The sequence below is a fragment of the Protomyctophum parallelum genome, assembly GCF_964188405.1.
Source record: "Protomyctophum parallelum genome assembly, chromosome: 1".
NCBI classification, from domain to species: Eukaryota; Metazoa; Chordata; class Actinopteri; order Myctophiformes; family Myctophidae; genus Protomyctophum; species Protomyctophum parallelum.
In genome coordinates, this window is record NC_139697.1 from 70,130,636 (window position 1) to 70,149,532 (window position 18,897).

General features: G+C 44.5%; 1 protein-coding gene across 2 annotated transcripts in view; it reads right to left on the reverse strand.

Moving 5' to 3' along the window:
• Nucleotides 1-18,897, reverse strand: part of pdlim4 (PDZ and LIM domain 4) — a 56,115-nt gene that overhangs the window by 21,546 nt on the left and 15,672 nt on the right. For both annotated transcript variants that reach the window (XM_083788091.1, XM_083788092.1), the window contains exon 3: nt 7,885-7,966. In XM_083788091.1, coding sequence (XP_083644217.1) covers nt 7,885-7,966 — 82 coding nt within the window. The remainder of the gene's footprint in view (nt 1-7,884; nt 7,967-18,897) is intronic.

Here is an 18,897-nt window from a genome sequence, read left to right on the forward strand (position 1 = left end):
CAGGTAAAGTGAGAGAGAGAGAGAATTGGGACTGATATCACAATGTGATATCTCTTGCACTGAGAGAGTGCTAAATATTAGGACTACACATGCCATCATGACATCGAATCTAGGTGAAAAAGCTCTGATTCCTTAAAGGTATTATGACATGATTTATAACATAATTTTAACAACATTAAAAGTCTTGGCCATGGTCCTTCAAACGTGTCTAAAAAGTTTGAACACTCAACTCCACTCCAGTATTTCTTGACACGAGTTTTTGTGCATGTGTAAAGTTCATCCTGAGAAGCCATGGAAAAACACATTATTTTAGCCTGTAGATGTCGGTAATTCCCCCTTTCCTGTCAACCCAAGATGCGCTTCTTTGACAACGTGGTAGGAACGTCGTCAAAAATAAAAGAGTCATCTAGGCCAGTTGGTATCCAGTGTAAGGACTTGTGTTGATTGACACAGCCAACAACAGAGCAGATTGATTTTTCTCTAGAAGCCATTATTAGTAAGTATTACAAAGAAACAAAGTCGCGATCACAATGAGGAAGCGGAGAAGAGAGGGTAGGCACTAGGCAGGGAGCAGAGGGGAGGGGGCGGAGGTTTAGCGGAGATCTACGTATATCTCTGCCGTCCAACCAGATGAGACATTTTTGCATAATTATTCACAAAAGTCCAGACAGCAGAGAATAGACTGAATGTTCAAACTTCGTTTTTTTTTGGTGAAATTGATGTCAAGAAAAGCCAAAAAAGCCAAAAAATCTACAAAAATGTGTTTTAAATGTCACAATCCCTTTAATAATGTGTTCACCTATAAGCTCATGTACTGTAGGCTAGATGAAGACATGTATATGGTATGTGAAGGAGTGTAGGACTGTGAAAGTGTGTAGACTTGAGACAGAGGCTTGATATTTGAGCATAATAATAATAGTAGTTTATTTTAGACCAGTATAACAGTATCCTGTTCCTGGCTCCTGTAATGATCTCCTATGATTTTATCTACAAAGGGGGCTGATGTTGTTGTGCTATCTTTTGACAGTTTACTGTGCATAAGGCTGGGAGACTGTGAGCGCAGCAGAGAATGATCTCAGTGACCCCATCCACTCTCCAGCGCGCTGACAGCCAGTGAGGGCCTCCTTGGGGAGAATCCCAACCACAGATTTGGCCACCATTTCTAGGCATTAGTGGCTGATTAGTGAACACAAACAACCGAATAAATGGGGTTGATAATCTCAGAGCGTCTGCATCTGAATTCATGTAAACAAAATTAATAATAACAACAACAACAACAACACTAATAATAAAAAGGTCTTTCTACTTAATAGTGTTGCTATAGGTTCCTAGCTAGAGACAGAGAGGTATTTGACCAACAAAATATTTTAGAGACCTGCAGAGGTAAATAAAACTATGTAAAGTCCCCATTTGTATTCAAACGTATGAAACCTTCAAGGCACTTTATGGTGTACATTTAAATCTATTACTGGAACTTTATACTGTAGGGTGTTTTTAAGACGACACACTTTTAACATTTAACTAGCCTAAGTGACTACCGGTATCTACATTTGTTACTCCATTCATTACGTTCTTGACATGTTACTTTGTATGAAACATTGTGTTTATAGCTCGGGGTCGTACCCTTGATACCCTCAAGCTGTATTGTGAACTTGCTGGCCTCTTTTTTTGTTCTTTTTTCTTTTTCCAAAGCAGATGATTCCCCATGACAACTATAGGGAAAGTATAGAGCCTTTGTTCCATTCATAAAACAGATCCGTATCATGCACACTTTTTTCTCAAGTCAAACAAATTCCAAGCACTGAAAGAATTACAGTCTGTAAGTCATGCAAGGACTGGATCTGTCAGCTCCTATTAATGTTAGCTCGTAGAATCGGGCCTCCGCTGCCAGTTTCTGGGCTGAGAATCGGCGAAGGCTCGGGAATGGAACCCTCGATGACGTGTGTTCCAGATTTCCCAAGCTTCCGCGTTCTGAGCTCTCATTCTTCTCCGCGGGGCCAAAGTGCTTAAATGGCCACAGTAGCCATTACTTTAATAACACAGCAGCACGCATCAACAGCATTCTGGTGTCATTCGCCAAGGAATAATGCTTAACATCAACGTTGACCCTGTGGGGGCATCGTCAACTATACTCGAAGACCCACAGTGAAGTTTTGAGAAGGAAATTCTAAAGTTTGAAGAAATAACAGCACGTGATATTGCTTTAGCGTTTTAAAACAATAGTGTTCCAAAGAGAAAATATCCATGGAATGCTGTTTCTGTGGTGCTGATTCAGTCATACCCACCTCTCACATTTACTGTATTCTTGTAGCATTCTTGTCATTTGTCATGAGGATTCTTTTTAGATTTTGTGAAGGTATAAGACATCTTAGGAAAGGATTTTTTGACGAAGCTATTTTTTTTTATGTAAAAGGATATGTCATCATCGTCTCCATGAGTCATGTGTATTATTCTTATCATGTCCCTGGCCTGTCCAGCCTTGGAATGGAGTTTGTTGGAAATGCATCATGCTTCCTTTCAGGTTTTTCCCCAAAACGGAACAAAACAAAGGGGACGCTCCAAATAATGTCAGAGGTGGTCATATCCAAAAATATATCCTCAAACACCCACGTTCCTTCAGTGAAAGGAAACACCTCACCGCCTCCACGTGTCACTTCCTGTTCGGTAGCTCCCATGGGCGCACCGCTGGAATTTCCAACACGACGTACGTACGTGCTGCTAGAGAATACGGAGCGCACGGAGAAGGAAGTGTCAAATACACGAGGAAATATCACATGCCGTACATCATGAACAATGACCTGAAGGAACCGACAGGAGGAAAATCGTTCAGGCTAGTTATTGGGCCATGCGTTGTGGTCAGTGGTATTTCTGCAAGGGAAAGCACTCTAGCGACGCTACCTCTGCATGGATTGATTCTCTGCTCCTCCGTGTTGTTGGACTGGGCTGGAATACACTTCCAAGGAATTCTTTCCGTTGGTTCGAATCAGGGATCCACAGACAGACCCCTAGTAAAATATATATACTGTAGGGTTTACGTTGTTAAACACTTGTAATAATAATAATAATTAATTGTATTTTTATAGAGCTTTTCCAAGTGCTCAAAGCACTTTACAATGGTTCAATCATTCATACATTGGGAGGTGAAGCGGCGAACAGTCGACGCCAGCGTCCCTCACTCCCCACATTCACACACCAATGGTGGCGAGCTCACACCGACCGAATCATTGGAGGCAATGTAGAGTTCAGTGTCTTGCCCAAGGACACTTCGACATGTGGACAGGAGGAGGAGCCGGGATTCGAACCGCCGACCCAGGGACCGTTGGAGGTCCTGCTCTACCTCCTGAGCCACAGCCGCCCCTTGTGGGCTGTGATCTCCAAAATGTTCTGATGCACACACGACACACACCATCTCTGGTTATTGTGTCTGTCAGTTGTGAGCGTCTTTGAAATTGCTCTACCACCAGACTGCTCATTTACCGTCGCTATAGGCATACGCACAAGACGCACTGTGCATAGGGCGGCATGCCGATGGAGGCGGCAAAACGTGCCAAAAAGTGCCATGCCGATCCTCGTAAATAATATTATTTCCTGCGGCTCCGCTGCGCAGCACCCCCGAGTGTGTGTCCTCCAGTTGCATGCATGCTGCTCAGGGCTGAAGGCAGCCCCTCTTCTTCCCTGCGCGGTCTATAGCAGTGAGTTTAAGTGTTATTTGGCACCAACAGGCCGATCTGCGTGATGAAACGCAGCGCTCTCGTCTGAGGTGGGGGTGGGGGTTGCGTAGGGCAACCAATGGTCAGCGACGTTCCCCATACACTTATATCTGTGTGACTGCAGGCCAACGCAGACTCACACCGTTCAAACTCTGGTTTGATTCAACAGCCTGCAGACCTCCCAAAGTGGGCATTGTCTCTAGTGTGTCCGGGGAACAATCAGCATTGTTGTGCGTCGGTATTTTCCTACAAGCATATCCCAATACAGTGGGAGGGAGGGAGGGGGAGAGAGAGAGAGAGAGAGAGAGAGAGAGAGAGAGAGAGAGAGAGAGAGAACGTTGGTCTTTTATGGGCCCTGGGGGAGCGGATGTTCCCCCCCCCCCCCCCCCCCTGTCTCATGCTAAAAGGATTCCACCTGAGCGTGACGATAAAGTGGTCCTGACTCTGCAGTTTCCATCGGTGGAGTTTCACATTATAAAAGGAGACACCGCAGGGACTTCTACACTTTAAGAGCCAGACCGAGACCACATGAGATACTTTAGACTGGACAAAGATGACGAAGAGATACAGAATCTCCTCAGGAATAGCATGAGATACAGTCATTTGGCCATTCTTTACCCACACGCACGCAAAGCAGTCCTGTCATGCGTGTCTCTGTTTGTTTGGTATTTCCTCATGTTAATCAAAGCAAGACCCAGAGCTGATGCTGAGACAGTGATACTGTGGGTCTCCCCAGAACTAGAGAGACTGTTGAGGAAAAGAGGCCGCTGTTTTTCCTTTATCTTTTTGACGACGGGTTCCCAGATTGCCCCAGAACTGAACAGAGAAGACAAAAAACATAGGGACCTTTCACCTCATGCATCACTGGATGGACGTGCACATTGTATCACAGCCAATGTGTACATGATTATTACATCACTGAGTAGCCATAAAACTACTCCAAGAGGCTTCTCCAACATGGACGAGGATCCAAGCCATAAATTCAACTTCGCCTGTTTGTCATTTCCACAAGTATTCTGTCCGCACGCTGCAATGAAATGCTATAAACAATACAACGCCAGTGAGTCATGTACAGTACGGCTGCATTGATCTGATCATGAGAACTACCAAAGGAACATAGACAGGACATCTCATTGTTAAGGGTAGCTCATGAACTGCTGAACTCGGATAGGAAAGGAAAGGAAAGGTACTATGTTTACCCAGGGTAACTGGACTAAGCTCAATAACTTGTTTACAGCCAGGCCCTGCTCATAGAACATTTCATGGTAGGGGTTCAATGCCTTGTCCAAGGGCACTTCAGCGGTGGTAATTTTAACGTGCCGGTCCGGGGATACGAACTAGCGACCTTCCGATATCAAGACCGCTCCGCAAACCGTTCGGCCACCGCTGCCCCTGAATCGTTTTTCTTTCTTCATTGCCATGCCCACCTCCGTTCAATCTGAGTGGATACACACAGAATAATAATAGTTCTTAAATGGTTCTTTAAAGGTTTATGTGTTCAGTATGGAGATCCATCTCCAACTATAGAACCATTCAATGTACTGAATTGGTTCTTCACATTCCTCGTATGGTTCTAGCTGATCTTTTTGTCATTTTTGTTATGGTTCTCTGAGGCACCTCTATCCACCTTGCATCCCATTTTGTGTGAACGTTCAAGAAAAAGAAGAAAAGCTCACAACGCGTTGTGAGCTTTCGTTGAAGTGGTTAAGGGCTAGAACCATAAAAAAACATGGTTATTATTTAAGCAATATTGCACGCAAGGGGGGCGTGGTTTGACGTCATTAATGCACGCCTGCGATGCTGCATTGATGACATTAAACCACCCCCTCAAGTGTAATATTGCAATTATACAACAGTTACTCTTAAAACTAAGAGAATCGCTGAAAAATTATAATTTTTTCAATGACTCACTACGTCACTACGTCACTACGACCACAAATGTCCCAAGAAATTAGCTAGCCTCGCCACCGCGTCTGCTGCGCTCTGAGAGAAAAGCACGGCTGAATTGTTTGTTTTGATTAGGCGTTGAAATAATGTGGTTTGAAGCACGGCTAGAAAGGAGTTCAACCAATCAGATTGCTTCCTCAAAACGACCTGTTGTATAATAGTTTATTACTAATAGAGAATCTAATAACCAGAAATGGTTATATGGTATTTGGGAGTTGGCACTATTATTTTTCTGTGGCTTGGTAATACAATACTCGACTGTCTGCCTTGTATGGCTTCATACAGCCATTGGTGAAATGACAGATAGCCTTCATTTCAGGCATTTTGTTTGCCCATCTGTCTCCTCCTGACATGAAAACAAGCCCACTGTGCAGCGCACTGAGACATGGAGAGAGCAGGCCTTGCGCCACAGCTAAAGGGACACAATAAATGACAAATGGTTTCTGTCACATGTCTGGGTCACAGTATGCTCATTGTGTGGCTGTTTCAATTACACTTTATTCCCCGGATTCTGTGCACATGTGAGGGCACGCACAGCGGGGTGTTTGACGCACGCGCACACAGAGTACACAAACAAAAATGACACACGCACACTAGCCAATGGAAAAACCTCCTACGCACAAATAAACACAGGGCATGTGAATGCACATCGGTTCACAGCCTACACAACCGCACACACGTGCACGTACAGTACACACACACACACACACACACACACATATACACACACACACACACACACCTCATCTTCCCTGTTTACAGGCCTGTCTGCCTGCCAGCACTGGGAAAGTTGGAGGAGATCAAGTGCGAGAGCTCATCATGCATTGAATATCCGTTTGGCAGCTCGTACGATTGGAGAACAATCAAGATACTATTTCAAAACCACTACAGCGAACAGTGGGACGCATTATCTCACTCATAACCATGTGAACGATAGCGGAACCGCAAATGATTTTGCTTGTTGCCATGGATGCTTCTTGTGAGATAAACAAGAGGCTGTGGGATATCACACCCAGGCTACCACTGAGTCATCTAAGTAGTAGATGCTTAACTAGAATAAAATCTAGTTGAAGACATCCCAGGAGTTATTTTAGTTTTGTATTTAGCCTGCATAGTTTGCTGGTATTTCCCTCTACAAAAGAAAGATCGCCAAAAATTGTTGCTTAGAATACATTCCGAGCCATCAACGTACAAAACCGTATAAAACCCAGCACTTTAATGCCATACACGTGCATGTACGTTTTACAGTCTTTATAGTATAGTATACAGTAAGTGATCTGTGTGATATTCACCGTATAGTAGTGCTTCTCATCGCTATGCACCGACACGCTTGTGTTGCCCATACCAACATGGCATTTCAGTTAGTTTATTCATTGTTCATTTTAATTTCATTTTAATTTCCCTCATCTAGTTTTAGTTTTCTGTTTAGGCTGCACTGCTGAGTTAGTAGATATGAATTCCAAATAAACTGCATAATATATTATGCAGCAGTGTATCATATTTGAAAGCCGTAGCTAGCTTTTGTCTAAAATCCAATGGAAATCATACAAAGGATATATTACACTTAGTTTCACCCCAACAACTGTCAAATAATCTTTTCTTTGGCCAGTGTGGTAAGTAGCAGGAGTTTATACTAGAAGAAAAACGTTGGCCTAAATCAAGCCCAGTGACTCTTCGAGTCAAGTATCCTTTTCTTTTGGACAGTGTAGCAGGCAGCAGCAGTAGGTAGTAACAGTAGGAAGTATTAAATGCAAGTATTAATCGAGTCTTGCATAAATCATGTCTACACCATGGAGCAAACCGACTCTTGGATCAATGTACCGCAACCCTGTATACTTAACACAGGACTGTATTTCCCAACCAAGCGTATAGACATCTATGGACCTTTCAACCAACAGTAGGATGCTTGGGTAAAAATGAGAGTATATTTTTGTGAAAGTTATCATTAACATGAATTGTTATTGTTAACTGGTTGGGTCAAGCCAATACAACATGACAGAAAAATGACAGAGTGGCATCTCACTGATTTGCAGTCTGAGCTAGCCAGGACATGGACACAGCTAGCTATATATTCAGCTGTGAATGTACAGAGCTTCTGTACATTCTTTCTGCTGTAGCCTGTACTGTGTGTGAACTTGGCGCCAGAGAAATAAATAGGATAACTTGGGAGTAATCATGATCACATGGAGTAAACAGGATCACTTTACTTTGGAGTAAACATGCTTACCTGAGAGTCTGGCTCCATGTAGGGGCTTGTCTTGCCGTCTTCGCTAACTGTTGGCGACCACACTCTCTCACCTGATCCTGACCTGAAAGACAATACAAAGAAAACAAATAAATATCCATGTCATCAGTCACGCCCCAAGGGGAGAGTCGATCTGAACATGATACATCATTGTGTGCAAAAAGCTTTTCTAGTGATCATGTTTGTTTGAAACTGTCATTAATGCTGGATCTGTGTTTGGGTACAAAGTAAAAAAAAAAGGAAAACAATTAAATGCCATTTACTTTCATCTTACTTATGTGACTTTAACTCTGGTGTACTTATTTTGGGCTTGTCATTAAGTAAAATGTTTAAAAAAATAATTAATAAAATGAAATGGCATAAACTAAGCTCACAATGCGCCTGGTTGCGGACAGTGTGGGCTTGTGGAAAATAACCTGTCTTCTGTCCTCCAAAACAAACCTTATTACAGTATATCTCCAGTTTTCATATAATATGTTTTGGCAGGCCTTAAGATTAGGAGGGGACTTACATTCCAGCTACTAGAATAAAGATAAAGTCACCACGGTATTGCTGCCAAATCAACTCACAAGCTCCTTGGGAAATTGTGAACGCACCAAGTCATATCTTTTTAAAGATTACCAGTAATAGGCTCAAGTCTATTTCACTTTTAATAGGGAAACAAAATGTCCGATAGCTCCACAGTAATAAAGACATAGTGTACAGTAGTACCATGGTAATCTCTCTTAGTGGTCTTCTGGTGCATGCTTATCAAACAGCGGCGCACAGAATTTATCGCTTCCATTTAAGAAGCAGCTGAATAAAGTGCTTTGGTGGATCTCTAAGTAATACAATCGCCAGGCTCATAAAATACTGCAGGTCATTTTCCCTTGAATGCATTACACTGTACACCAGGGTGTGATTTACTGCTTGGTATGTTGAATCCATTGCGGTCTTTCGCGAATAGAGCATTACTGTTGTCTGAATACTTTGTGGGCATGTATATACGCCGTGTGGCTCCGGTCGCCATGGCATTTACCATTAAGTAGTAAAGAATCCCATACATGAAAAGGATTGCGGCATGACATCACACCGGGCCTACTGAGAGACGGAAGGGTGTAGTGCCTAGTGTGTGTGTGTGTGTGTGCGTGTGTGCGTGTGCGTGTGTGTGTGTGACTGCGTGTGACTGTGTGTGTACGCGAGTGTGAGCGTGCACACGATGCGCACGCATGTGTGTTGTGAGTTTCCCCTTCATTCATCTCGCTGTGCTCCCACTCATTCATTCACACCTCCATCCACTGAGACCTAAAGACCCCTAACCGCAAAGGGATGGCAACAAAGAGGGGTGTGTTGTGTAGTGTGCGTGAGTGCGTGCGTGTGTGCGTGCGTGCGCTCTACTGGTGGAAACTTGACGTCTTTAGAGGTGAGGTCATGGGCCTATCATGCAGCTGGCAGAGCGTTGGTCGTTCTGAGGCAATGTTTCAGATATGAGACATGGAGGTGTTGGTATCAAGGCTCCGAGTGTCTGACGGACGCGCAACGGCCTGGGCGTGGGACGACGATGCCTTGCTAATGGGATCCCCCGCCCCTGCCCCCCCCCCCCCCCCATCTCTCCAACCCTCGGATGTCCCCGCTGTTGACGATACGTTTTTTTTTTTCCGATGGTGACCGGCCGCGGCACAAGTGCCTCATTGAAAGCTAGCGAAAGTTGGGTCTCTGAATGGCCAATTTGAAGTGACATTTGGGGGGGAAAGTGCAGACCAAAGAGCCATGGAGCGTGCCGTCGGTACGTCTGTACAGTGATAATGGAAATGAGCACGGCAGTGGAAACTGTGAGAGGCAGAGAGCGCGCGAGAGAGAGAGAGTTCAACTTGACCTTGACGTCCCTGTTTTAGGAATGTCATTATGAAAAGTTATATTTTAAGAAATTCATAAAGCATTTTAGAGACTATAGGGGTTGAGTATTGTTAAAACTGTTCTAAAATGCCTCCTAAATCCTGAATTAAGTTTTCTGAAAAACTTCAAATATTAATTCAAACATTACAAAAGAAAATGTGCTATACTTATACTGTACTACCCCAAAAGGGGTTCCAGTCCTAAAACTATACCTGATCTATTTGACATGACATATTGACATTTGTCATGACAGTCACATTTATTCATATAGAGTAACAAATATAGTTATATAGTCAAAATATATATGTTTTGACTTAGTATCCTGTTGTGCTAATTATGAGGTCCTTTTGTCTATTTACTGACTGTATACATCTGTTTTGGTCTGTATATGCTATACAGTTATGCTACTGTAAGACCTATATCGACAAACCTTTACTGTGCTTACGGTGAACAACGTGGTTCTAATTCTGATGTCAACATGTCATGTTAATGAGCCCGGGGCTATAAGGACTGTCCAGACTCGCTCTGTTGTGCATCGTTACATCACAGACAATGGGTTGTTGTTTCTGGATTAGCCGCTTTAGCGCAGGGTCCTCCAATATTGAGTCAGTGTGTGAGGGATTACTCGCTGAGAATAATGGTCTGGGAGACATATTGAACACTGCTGCTCAGCCCTGACCGACTGCTGCTTCACATTCATCATCCTTCTCTCTCTCTCTCTCTCTCTCTCTCTCTCTCTCTCTCTCTCTCTCTCTCTCTCTCCCCCCCCCCCCCTCCATGTGTTCTGAGCCAGAGCTAAATATGAGCGTAGAAAATTCTGCGGTTTAGTCCAAAAGTACAACAATAAAGCACACATATATATATATACGGCAATCACGTTATTTTGGCAACGTCTTCATCAGAATGTTTGAGGTTTTAATAAAAAATAATAATTGCTATATATATATATATATATATATATATATAAAATCATTCTAACTCAAGTGGATGGCTGGAGTCGTCCATATCTCAACTATAATGACACCGGAAGTGGTAAATGATGTCCCCACTTGGGACATTTTCAGAGCAATCAAAATCCATCCAAAATGTACAGGGTGTCACGATCGACTCAGCTCACTCAAGTTCACGTTCGACATATTTGAGAGAACATTACCAGTTTGGATGCTCACATCGTTATCGCTATCCTGTAGTTATCATTCTTCGTGTAGAGACGGCCCTTAAACCTGATTCATGACTGTGCTGTTCTAAGAGCGCCAGACAGGCCTGCTTGTTTCCTTTCTCTGTGGATGGCTTAGGGCCGATTCATACTCCTATTTTAGAGCCGAATAAAAGTCGGTTTGGGCCTACAATGTGACGTCATTTGAGGTTCGGGGGGGGTACCGTCCTAATGTCGGCTCTTCGGTGCTACTGAAAATCTCTGACGAGCCAAAATCATTTCGGCACTACTACAGCGGTAACATAGGAGTATGTATCGGCCCTTCTTAGAGTGCCTGACACTTCTCCCTTCAAATAAATGAACATTTAGTAGAGAAAGCTCACCACGTGACCAAAATGTACAAGCAGCCCGTGGTACAGTAAGGAAAGGTTTGGAGCCAAAGCACCAAGACAATAACTGCTGTGTCCCTAGAATGAACAGGTATAATAATAATAATAATAATAGACAGGGCATTGGGTACACTGTAAAATAACCAGTGTTATTTTAACTCAGAGAGCCATATCAGAGATATTTATACACTCTCGGGGTAAAATCAACACAGAGGAGTTTATACGGTGTGTTGAGAAACTAGAGCTGGGAAGTCCATCATCTCTATTTCTTTCCCCCATATTAGTGCAAGACTTTCTAATCTCTCTCCTGTGTCTGTCTGCCTCTGGCCGCCCGTGCCAACTGTCGAATGATGAATCTGAGGCTCGCGCGGCATCAAGAGGAGTCTGTGAATAATACCCCACGCTTGTCAGGATTATCCGCTTTCAAGTTGATGCCGTGCGTGTCGACCGGATCGCCGCGATCTATCCTGCCGCGCCGTCCTGGCAACGCCGGGGCGAGATGTTTCATATTAACCCATTTTGCGCGGGAACCCCCTTTTGGTGTTTTAAGCATTGTGTTGAAAAATAGCAGACCTACAAGCTCGAGTGCCGCGCTACGAGCTTGTAGGTCTGCTATTTTTGAAAGATCGTGAAAATGTGACACAAACAAAACTTTTAATATATTCTTTCAGAGCGAACGTTTTTAACTCAAGGCTTTGCTTCTGGGAGGTCCCTGGAACTACATATCTTTTTCAGATAGGGGTCGGCAGCCAATTACACATGATATTGGGGGTCCTTGACATGAAATAGTTTTTCATGTTTTAGCAGACATTTGTAGAATCGAACTTAGGTCTAAATGGGTTAAGAGTATGACTAGATTGGGGAGCCTTGGCCCTTACCTCATCTTTAAAGCCCCCCTCTCTCTCCTCTGTCTGGCTCTAATGCCAAGGAGAAGATAAATAGGCATACAGTAGACTAGTTATGCGTGCATAATATACTGCATAGGGGATTCACACATCATGGAGGACTGAGTTCACCTGAGATTATTTCTAATATTAATAATATCTAGTCTGACCACTGTCCGCTGTCTGCCCTATACTGCCCGTAAATATTTACATCACTAGCGGAGAAATTAGTTCATTAAACCCTATATATTTTGTTTACACCATCTCTTCCGAAAGTAGCAGATCAAAAGCGGCACGTTGTGAGCTTGTAGATCTGCTTTGTTCACAGAATGTTCACCCCAGTATAGAGACACTAGGGTTCATTTGGTTAAATAAAAGAACGCAGAAACAAACAGCTGTATCTACTTTGGGTAAATTATAAAGCATTGCTTTTTTTCCTGAATGTTATTTAGTTAAATTTGAAGACTTATATAATAATAAAACAAATTAAACAAATCATTCTACACCACAATGTTACGTCAGGGGTAGGTGGTCACATTACAGTCAGAGAAAGAATTTGACAGTCAGAATTAAAGGGATGGAGAGAGACAGAGAGAGAGAGGGACCATACAAATAATGAAAGGAAAGTGAAATAGGAAAAGTGACCAATGTTCCACAGCAGATCAGTGAAACACAGGGGGCATGGTCGCTGTGGCCTCACAGCTATAAGGTCCTGGGTTTGATTCCCGCTGGGGACGCTGTGGGCGCACGTGTTCTCTCCTCCGCCCATACCCTGGGTGGGGTTGGCATGAGGGCCTTAATTCTGTGTGGAGTTTGCATGTTCTCTCTGTGTCTCCTAGGGCAGGGGTTCTCAACCTGGGGGTCGCCAAGTTATTTTGGGGGGGTTCCCCACTCCCCAGATTATTATTGTAGAAAAATAATGCAACTGAATGTCCAAAGTAGGGTATAGGTACCCACATGCAGTAATCTATACTGCCTCCCCCTGGCCAGCCGGTGCGACTGATGGAGGAGAAAGGAATTAGAATAATTAGAATTAGATAATTGACACAGGGTGAAAAAATAAATGGGTTGCAACAATCGTGGGATAAGAAAAAATAAAACGAGTGTCACTGACAGGAAAGTCTCCGAGGAGAGGCCCAGTCAGACCCCAGTCATCGCTATGATCTTCTTCTTCTTCTTCTTCACCACCACCACCTCCTCCTCCTTCTTCTTCTTTGGTCATACTTTCCCTTGCCTGACCTCTCCCTGCCAGATACAATTTCCTGATTGGGGAGATTTAGCTTTTGGTGCGGTGGATGAGTTTACTTTGGCTGCACACATTCTCCATGTTTGAGGAGAACACAGGGAGACAGACGGGAGAAACGACTTGCCCTCAAATTAAGATGTGGCCGGACTTTGTTTTTCTTTCAATGTTACGCCATACTGTATATCCATTTGGAGGAAAGAGGGAAATTATTACCTGTTCATCTTGCGGTAATTATAAAATATGGAGTGTAGACATTGTAGATGTGTTATCTTTTTAGCAGATAAGTTACTAAGACCGTCGTTTGCTTAAAATGTGTACTTTCAATCTTTTGGGTCTATACTGTAGGTCTCTCATTCTGGAATGAAACGTTCCATCCGTCCTTCAAAGTTCAGCAGCTATCATCAAACCCATCTTATAGCCGTAAATCAAACGCTATCGGGGGGGACAGTTCCTGTGTTATTTGTAATGAGAGACGGGATCAGAATGATCTCCTCCTCTAGGTTCGGGAACGGCGGAGTCTCTGCATTTTTTTTTTAAAGGGCAGTTACAGAGAGGGGGTCTCGTCGCCAACAGAACTCATGGTGTCTGTGTGGTGGTGGGGCTGTGATTAGAAGACCCTGCGTCTCTCGGCGATGACTAGATCAGTTGAAAGCGGCGGGGAGGGATGGCTGTGGTCTCTCCCTTGATGTTATACGTTCTTTATGACCGCAGCAAACGGAGGCCTAAGGACTATATTGGAACATGGAGATGAAGGGATGGGTGGGGGTTGGGAGTATAGCGGGGTATAGAGGGTGGAGTTGGGGATCCTTCTCTCGGAGGTCACTTTCTTCCCCCCCCCCCACCCCCCCTACTCCCTCACAGCTGGAGTCCTGTGTTCCTTCGGACCCCCTGCGGACCCTGTTCATAATTCCTCGGCGGTGAGTCACAGGTCACGGAGTCAAAGCGGGGGGGGGGGGGGGGGGGGAAACGCCGCCTTGCTGTCTTTTCTCTGCCTGTTGTGTCCAGATCCATTAAGCCTCTCCTCCGGGTGCCGTTGTGTGCGATCTGGACCACGGACTCACACGACGCGAGCACGCTCACGCTCACAGAAGTGAACAGGCGCACACATTGTCCACACGGTCAAATCCAAAGTGTGTGTGTGCGCGCGTGCGTGTGTGTGAGGATCTTTCCGAAAGGGGCCTGACCATCAGTGGAAAAGCACAACCCAAACCCTCATCGGTCCCGGAGGCCCGCTTTCTGACCGCCGTGCTTTTTCAGAGGAGCACAGTTTAGAAGGAAGGAGGTATACGGAGAAACGATGAGTGGAGGGAGAAGGAAATATTCCAAGGGAAAGGATGAGGGAAAGGGGAAAGCATTATAAGAAGGGAGGTGAGGACAGAATGAAAATAAGTAGACGGGAGATGTAGAACGATGGAGGGGGCAAAGCAATGGGAGGCTTGAGGGAAAGGGGAAGCCGAGAGGCTGATGGGGAGAGGAAGAGATGAAGAAGGGGGAGGAGGAGGTACGGTATCTGGGAAGAGGTGGAAAGAGGTGAGGGTCTTCACTGTAGCTGCTTCGTGTCAACGTGAGGATGCACAAGGCAGGACATGCTCCAGTGCACTTTGCATCTCGTCCAGGTCCCTCTGCTCTGACAGGGGCCTCGCAGTTTAGCAATGACCAGCCTTTCCTACACGATCACACCGCCAGATGCTATATAACATGTCATTGTTCCGACCTCCTGTTAGACCGACCATTACTAACCTCAGTCTTAACCAACCACGTAGGTCACTAACCCTAACCTCAGTCTTAACCGGCCACGTAGGTCACTAACCCTAACCTCAGTCTCAACCGGCCACGTAGGTCACTAACCCTAACCTCAGTCTCAACCGGCCACGTAGGTCACTAACCCTAACCTCAGTCTTAGACTAACGGGATGTCGGACTTATGGGCAGACCAAAACATGGACTAGCATAGTGGTGGCCCTTCAGCAGTGAGAGGTGTCATAGAAACTAGACTCTTTCTTTCTTTCTTTCTTACTCCTTACTTCATCCCTCTCTCCTCTTTTCCTTTCCTCTCCCCTGCTCCGCCTCTCACTCTTTTTTACCTTTGCTCCTAAAGCTGCAGTTTGCCCATTCCAGGCCGATGCGTGACTAACGTATTAATAATACTGTCCTACCATTTGGTTTGAAGGTGTTTATGCCGTGACCATTTCACCCCGAGAACAGATGCTCCACCGTGCCGAGCCCATGCAGTCTATTATGTTGTTTTTTCTTCTTCTTTTTAATCCTCTCTGCCACGAGCTTTTATGGGGTTCGTTGGTCAACTAACCCAAAAGGGCCCAGAACAGAGAGCGGACTGAAAACTGGTCTATGAGCTATATGACACATTATGAAAGATGGTGGGTGGGTGGGTTTGGTTATGAAAGTAATGAATGCTGAGACATTACTAGGGAACATTCTTGCGCTACAAGAGGCCTCTGTGGCTCAGCTGCATCCAATGTAATTTAGGTTCACAGCAGACGTGTAGGCTCATATATTTGTCCAACGGCAGCAACACAAAATTACAGGTCTTCGGTGCCTCCCTCTCTCTCTCTTGCTCTCTTTTGAGTTCTTTATGGCTTAGTCCTTATAATGAGGTCTGAGGCCTGTTGTTCTCTAAAATATTATTTTCTGGTGAGTCAGTGCAGGGTTGCGCAAGTCCCTCCCAGACTCTGTGATAGTGGTTTAACAGCTAAAGCCTCTGGGCTTACCCCCAAGCCCACAACAGTATGGTTCACGTACACCAAACAGCGTGACATTTTGTCGCCGCACAAAAGATGACAACTTCACCATACACCAGCGGCCTGATCTGCAGATGACACGCAATCGCTGTTCCTCAGTGGTAAAATAAATACTCTTTTTAATGAAGTAAAAGAAGCAATACCACAATGTAGAAATACTAGCAAAAGGCTGGTATTTGCATGAGTAAAAGTGCAAAGGTATAGTAACGAGTATAGAATTAGGAGTAGGCAGAACGAGATTTGTCCTGCGTTGGGAGACAGAGTGCAAGGAAAGGAAACTGAATACTACTTCATTTGCTAAAGAAATTGTAAACAATGTTTTATTTATTTATTTATTTAAATTTTTGTATTCATCATTATATATTCTTTCTCCTACAACCAGCAATGTCCGTATGTGTGGTTAACCCGTATCTGAGCACCAGTATATGACTATTAGTACCAGTAGGGGCGCTGTGCCAGAAACAGAGAGAGCGATAGTGCTGCTCTGTTGCCTGCTAATGAGAGAGATAGAGAGAGAGGAGGAGGAGGAGGGGAGGGGGGGAGAGGGGAGTTGCAACACTCAGTTCACACGGGTGTGATTTTTTTATAAATATGCAAGTGCAAGAGTATGTGTGTGATAGTATGTGAAAACATGAATTCAGTACAAATATAGTTTTGTTTTTCTATATATATATAGTTTACTGTACTCATTATGCAGAATGTCCCACTCCACAAAACATTTTTAAAATAGCAGGTTTACAAGCTCAAAACATGTCACGATTAGACGCGCTGAGACGAGCTTCTGTAGTTCTGTAGACGAGTAGTTCTGCTCATTTTGAATAGAAAGTATAAATTAGCTCATGTATTGTTGTTTTTGAGGGGCTCTAGCCCCTCCAATGCGATGGCTTTTGAAAATGTCGTCATATGGCAGCCAAGTCTATGGACTTTTTCATGTTTGTTTAGAGCACTTATGTTGTAAAGCAAATCTTTGCTTCTGGGGAGGGGGTCCCTGCATGGAACAACATATTTTCAGATTGCGGTCGGCGGCCAATTACATATCATTTTGGGGGTCCTTGACATGAAAATGTTTGAGAACAACTGACATGGGGTTTTTGACGATGTGAGACGTCATGTGTATAAATACAGTGGTTCACACTGTATTTAAAATGTAAATGTTAATGTAAAAAGTGTGACATCTGCCTCTGAGTAATACTCGTACATACATTCCACCACTGCTCTCGCTTGACAAAAACACAACTCTCTTGTTGTCCAGAGAATGAATAACGGGTTCTTGGGGATGCTGCAGTGTGCTTGGGGAATGTGTGAAAAAAGTAGAGACTTAGACACGCAGTGAAAATATGTAACAAAGATTGCGTGGATGGATGGATGGATGGGGTGACTTTTTTGGTGCCCTATATATATCCCCTGGCTCAGGGAGAGAAACCCAACGCTATAAGCTACGCTCATGCCTTGCCTGTGTGTAATTGAGTTTCCAGCCCGTATGCACAGTGAAAACCTTGGCCGTAAAATGGCATTCTCTACACTGAAGGGCCCATGTGGATTTCTCACTTGGTCTCTATACAATTATTTTGCCCATTAACTAGGCAGGCCTCTCTCTCCTTCTCTCTGAGAGGTTCCCTCTACCCCCCCACCATTCTCTCTCACCTTTTCCCTCTCTCCGTCAATCTCTCTCTCTCTCTCTCTCTCTCTCTCTCTCTCTCTCTCTCTCTCTCTCTCTCTCTCTCTCTCTCTCTCTCTCATGCTAGCAGGTCATATCAGCTCTGGGCACTAGAGAAATGGGTTACGTACAGTACATACCTCTCCTCCTCCTTATTCCTTCTAATCCCCCCCCCCCCCCCCCCCCAGCCTGATTATCAGACTCTGAAGCTTCTTGAAGAGAGTGGGCGGGGTCTATGGGCTGGACCCCCCCCCCCCCATCCATCCAGCAGCAGTGATGGTACAGTTGAGGCTGTGTCATAACTCAAGCGATATACAGATGAAGAGGTCACATACCAGCAGATAGCAGCTGGCCTCCAGCTCGCTCTGCCTCCGATGCACATCGCCGTGTGATCTCGGTTGCGTCCAACATGTTATCTTATTAGAGGTCAACGGAGAGCAAGAGGAGATGGACGAGCAGCGTGGTGATTTCTAACGTCGTTGCCCACCGCATGTGGCTTTCAACTCGGACCCAATAAATCCTAATTAGAACTTATTGAAAAGCATGCTTGTGATCAACCAACAGATCATAAAACATTTTTTATTGAGGAGAATTGATATGGTTACAGTTGGACCGGGGATGTTTCTAGAGACAGATGAAAGCTGTTTTTCAACAATCATACGTCGTTCTATAAGCTATAGGGTATAGGATTGGGAGAATCCAGGCAGGGAATAGCCTGTCCTGCCCTGAACTGTGTGTCACAGCTATATGAATCACAAGTCAGCATGTCTGGGTTTTGCCAGAGAAAAAGTAAGCCTCTCTGACTGGCTGAGTTATAGCCTGTAACAAACGTTGGTGGATGCTGAGCTATAGCCTGTAACAAACGTTGGTGGATGCTGAGCTATAGCCTGTAACAAACGTTGGTGGATGCTGAGCTATAGCCTGTAACAAACGTTGGTGGATGCTGAGCTATAGCCTGTAACAAACGTTGGTGGATGCTGAGCTATAGCCTGTAACAAACGTTGGTGGATGGTGCATGGTTGGTCCTATA